Here is a 5,296-nt window from a genome sequence, read left to right on the forward strand (position 1 = left end):
ACATATTTTTTTTATCAGATAAAAAGAAACACGTGCTAAATACAGATTTTAATTAAAATCTTTCAATAATCTTAATTGTTATTCAAATGAAACTTGAAAAATTATTATTAGTTTTTTTTTTTACATAAAAAGACATTAACCTGAAAAAGGGTATTATTCTAAAATGCAAAATTGTTAAGATATTGCAAAATTAATTTCACATGGTTACGGACACTACAGATTTTTTGCTTTTTAAGCTTTTACCAAAAAAATATTTAAGCATCAATTTTTACAGGTTATATGCTTCCAAAAGCTTACACCAATTTTACTCTTAATACTCATAAAGAAATATGAATAATTTTCATTTTAAATTATTATTGTTTGGCCATTTTTGAGGCACATCAAATTATCTCTCCAAAACGACTGAAGTTTGCAACTTGAAATTTTTAGGGAAGCAACGTGTTGCATACAGTAAACTTCAGAAGTAGCTTCTTTGGCACACACATTTTATGTATTATATGTATAATATAAAACATAAGGTATATATTATAAAACATACGGTATATAAAATCAGCACCAATACTGTGTTTTGGCCATCTATTGATTTCTGTTGGTTTCCTGTTGCAAACCAGCGTGTGCAAGTGTCTATGCATCAGATTGCTGCCTTTCAGGATTCTGAAGCTTGCAGCCAAAAGAGTGTACAAAACGATATCAGGCAGTGACTCGGATGAAGCGTCCACTGATGGGGGATTATGTTCACTGATGAAATGTTCACTCCAGCTACATATTACTGGTGAACCCCAGCTGATCTAATGCCAACTGTGAGATATGATCACTCCAGCTAGTCCTAGGGCTGGCACAGGGTCTCTGTCCATTGGGATATGCCTGATGCTCTGTCTGGAGCTAAGCATGGGATATCCTTCATAGGACTTACCTCTGCAACCAGGCATGGGACCAATCTGCAAGCAAGTGCCTGGTGACCAGGTCATCCATGCATCCCATGCATTTGGGTTTGGACAAAGTGATGACATGGCACCATGTTAAGGGGTCCCTTGTGATGGAAAGGCTTTTATTATAGAGCAGTGTTGTATAAGTGTAAGCAAACTATTTGACCATTTCAGACTCAAATAAATTATATAATTATCGTTTCATCTTTTCTCTAGGGACCTACACTGAGAAACCTTTCTGAGACTGGAACAAATACAGATTCAAATGTGTTTAACTCTTCATAGCTTCATTTCGCTTTGTTTCTGTTAAAGAAGCAAAAATTTGTCCGAAGCACCTGCTTTGCAAAACCCTTTCTGAATGACGGCAAAACTACCAGGTAACCATTTGGGAAATCTTTTGGTCATATCTCATTTATCAAACCTACTTACATATATTTTAGTAATGTTGTGTCTTTGTCATTTCTTGAAGGCCAGAGTATGCCATCAGCACCTACACACAGGATTCTTCGACCCCTCCTGCTTGGCACCTTCTTACTGGGCTGTTTTGTGACTTTGTTTTTGATGTACATCAAGCCGTCCACTAGCTGGTTATCAGGCCCAGTTGAATCAGAAACATCTACGGCTCGAGTAAAAAGCCTCCTGTCCAACCGAAGTGAACAGAACCAGACCACAGTGCTCGTCTGGCTCTGGCCGTTTGGGGAAACCTACGACCTGAACGTGTGCAGCTCCCTGTTCAGTATCGACAACTGTTTCATAACCGCAGACCGCAACCTTTATAACAAATCCGATGCAGTCGTCATCCACCACAGGGACATTAGCACCGATCTGTCCAACATGCCACCAGCATTTCGGCCTCCTCTTCAGAAATGGATCTGGATGAACCTCGAGTCGCCGTCGCACTCATCACAGTTACCCGGCATCGAAAACCTGTTCAACCTGACCCTGAATTACCGCCAGGACGCCGACATCGAAGTGCCTTACGGCGCCATTGTTGCTTCCCAAGGCGAGGAAGGTTTCGTCCCACCGAGCAAGAACAAGCTGATCTGCTGGATTGTGAGCAACTGGAACCCGGATCATGTGCGAGTGAAGTACTACAATGAGCTCTACAAGCATGTGGAGATCCACGCCTACGGCCAAGCGTTCGGCGAGTACATATCGGACCAGGACTACTTCCCCACCATCGCCAGCTGCAAATTCTACTTGGCATTTGAGAACTCGATTCACAAGGATTACATCACGGAGAAACTGTACAACCCGCTCTCAGTTGGCACGGTCCCAGTAGTGTTGGGCCCACCGAGGGAGAATTATCAGAACTTTGTAGAGGGTGGCGCTTTCATCCACGTGGACGACTTCTCCTCCCCGAAAGAATTGGCTGAGTATCTTTTATTTCTGGACAAGAACGAAGAACTTTACTTGAGGTACTTTGACTGGCGTAAACACTTCAAGGTAAAGAAAGCCTATTTCTGGGCTGAACACACTTGCCTTGCATGTGATTATGTCCGGAGACACAATGAGTACAGGGCATTTAATAATCTTGACAAATGGTACTGGGGTAAATTCGGGGATGTGCTGATTGGTTGATTGGTTGGAAGTAATCTAAGCAGTTGATACCATATTTTCCAGGCTATAAGGCACATTTTTCATCCTGTAACGAGTTAGGAATTCTACAACAAACTGCTGTATTATACAGTATTACAATATTTGTTTGTGTCTGTGGTAGACCTAGTACTCTAGCTTCCCTTTAGGAAAACGAAACATACATTCCCAGTGTTAACTTAGATCTTAATTAAATAAGAGTTAAAATCTGTGTAGGAAAGGTCACGAGTCTGTTTTACATAAATGATCATCAGAATCGGCTTTTACCAGGTTATTGCCTTTCTTTTTCCAGATTTTTTGATTTTCACAAAACAAATTTATTGTAATTGTTTCAATGAAATATACTTTACTTAATCCCATTACCTGGTGCATCCCATTACCTCATCAGCAGAGGTGTGGTAATAAATCTGTAGTCATACATTTACTATATGGACAAAAGTATTTGACCAAATCTGTAGTGATGTTGTATCCAAATATATACACCCAATAATATGGAGTTGGTGCCCCTTTTGGATCTATAACAGCTTTAACTCTTCTTGGAAGGTGCTTTACAATATTTTGAAGTGTTTCTGTGGGAATTCGTGTCCATTCCATTCACTCTGTAGAGCATTTATGAGATCAGACGCTAATGTTGGATAAGAAGGCCTGGCTTTCAATCGCCGTTCCAGTTCCTCCCAAAGGAGCTCGATGGGGTTGTGGTCAGGGCTCAGACAAGTTCTTCCACATCGTACTTAACAAACCATGTCTTTATAGTCCTTTCTTTGTGCACTGGGGCTCAGTTGGGCATTGAGCATTTTGGGCATTTGGGCATTTAGCAGACGCTCTTATCCAGAGCGACTTACATTTTTATCTCATTACACATCTGAGCAGTTGAGGGTTAAGGGCCTTGCTCAAGGGCCCAACAGTGGCAACTTGGTCGTTGTGGGGTTTGAACCTGGGATCTTCCGAATCGTAGTCCAATGCATTAACCACTGAGCTACCCCTGGCTCAGTCATGTTGGAGTAGAAAAGGACCTTACCCTAACTGTTGCCACAAGTTGGAAGCATACTGTAGCATTGTCCAAGATGTCTTGGTATGCTGAAGGATGAAGATTAACCCTCCCTGGGGATAAGGAACCTCACTGAAACACCTGAATTAAATAATTAACAATTCAGTAGTTTCGGCCAAATGCTTATGTCTATATAGTATACCTCAAGAGAAGGAATCTTGTGAATGAAACATGACATGCAGACGATTTTCCAATCTATTAATCCACTAAACTTTTCCTGTCAAACCAAACCACAGAACTTGGCAGCAAACTGAAGCCTCCATTAATAACTGGACCTTATGCACAATCTTGATATTGCTGTTTGTTACAAACCCCCCAACCCCACCTCCCAGGGTTTCAACATACATAAAAATTCCAAGACCAAAAACTGCAGAGAAACAACGTCTGGCGGTGTTCTACATTTGGGACCAAATCTTAAAATGAAATCGCTATATAAAGGGGATTAAGCAAAACATCTCAGATAATATTGTATGTACATTATATACAAAACAAGAGCAACACAAAAACTAAACCTTTTCAAATAAGTACAGCGATTGCTACTTTAATTTTAGGGCGGTGTCTTATTACATAAGCAGAACTTGTTGTCCTGGAAAATATGGTAAATCAATAGGGATCAGAGTTATCTGCTTAGACGGCTCTGGTTTATTTTTGTAAAACGAAGCGGATGTTAATTTATTTTGATAATCATGCCAAGCACTTTGTTCCCCATATTTATTAATTTGAATGCAGAGAACATATTTTATTATGTGACAACCTTTGTGACTGTTTGGTTTACTTAATGCCTTATTTATCATGTTTCGCAGTTGGTGATTTTAAATCGATGTCTAACTTCACGTCTGACTACATCAGAAATTACTCCGCAGAGAAAATAAGTGTTGAATAGGAAATACCTGTGCGTTATTTATTTCGCAAGTGTAGGTGTAGTGGTGTTCGTCAAGTATGCTGTGTCTACAGATTTGAGAATTGTACGTGTATCATCTATTTGCTGTAATTAGTGCGATGTCTGAATTTTAATTTGTTTTGGTCATAATTTAATAGCACGATGCTATTTAATGTTAATTTTTTTTCATTAATCAGCCACGACATGCGCTTTAATCACCAGCACAAGTGCTATACTCTCATATCGATATACGTAGAACGTATAGTAATCATGAGAATCATCTGAAGTTACCTTTTTTTACATTAGGATCCTATTGAAAGTTAACAGCGTAACAGCCAGTGAACACATGGACACAGTTTTACTTAAACCAACGTCCGATACCAGGCGATGCTACGTGAAACAAGCCTGGTGTATGTGGTTGCGCCAAACAACAAGCAATAGTTTAGAGCATCAACAATCAAAGCAGTCTGCAAACTGTACTGTGAAAATATTTTCTTACAATATGAGTATCGTAACGTAAAACCAAGCACAAGGAGTTCAGTGCTAGCAGCAGATAGCGACACTCACTCAACATCGCAGCAAAATGGTAGCTAGGGCAAGAATTAAATGTCTATATAATAAAAAAAAATGAAATAAAAAAACATTATTAATTAAATATGGGAATCACCAGGGACAACCCGATAGGATATCATTACAATACTTCGGTGCCAATTCGATTTGTATGGCGATTATGTGAGTAACACAGTTTTTATAAATATCCTGATTGAATTTTTTTTTTTGATTTGTTACCATTCTAAATAAACTTAGAAAATAATTTTTGCTAATGTGTAAGGAGTTTAGAGCACA

General features: G+C 39.3%; 1 protein-coding gene across 1 annotated transcript; it reads left to right on the forward strand.

Moving 5' to 3' along the window:
- Positions 1 to 1,199: 1,199 nt before the first annotated feature.
- On the forward strand, positions 1,200 to 3,027 carry fut9a (fucosyltransferase 9a). Its single transcript, XM_053510031.1, has 2 exons — positions 1,200 to 1,303; positions 1,396 to 3,027. Exons 1-2 carry the CDS (start codon positions 1,285 to 1,287, stop codon positions 2,505 to 2,507), a joined length of 1,131 nt encoding a protein of 376 aa, XP_053366006.1. The 5' UTR covers positions 1,200 to 1,284; the 3' UTR covers positions 2,508 to 3,027.
- Positions 3,028 to 5,296: the final 2,269 nt, after the last annotated feature.

Source organism: Clarias gariepinus, chromosome 13 (genome assembly GCF_024256425.1).
Source record: "Clarias gariepinus isolate MV-2021 ecotype Netherlands chromosome 13, CGAR_prim_01v2, whole genome shotgun sequence".
Lineage (NCBI taxonomy): Eukaryota > Metazoa > Chordata > Actinopteri > Siluriformes > Clariidae > Clarias > Clarias gariepinus.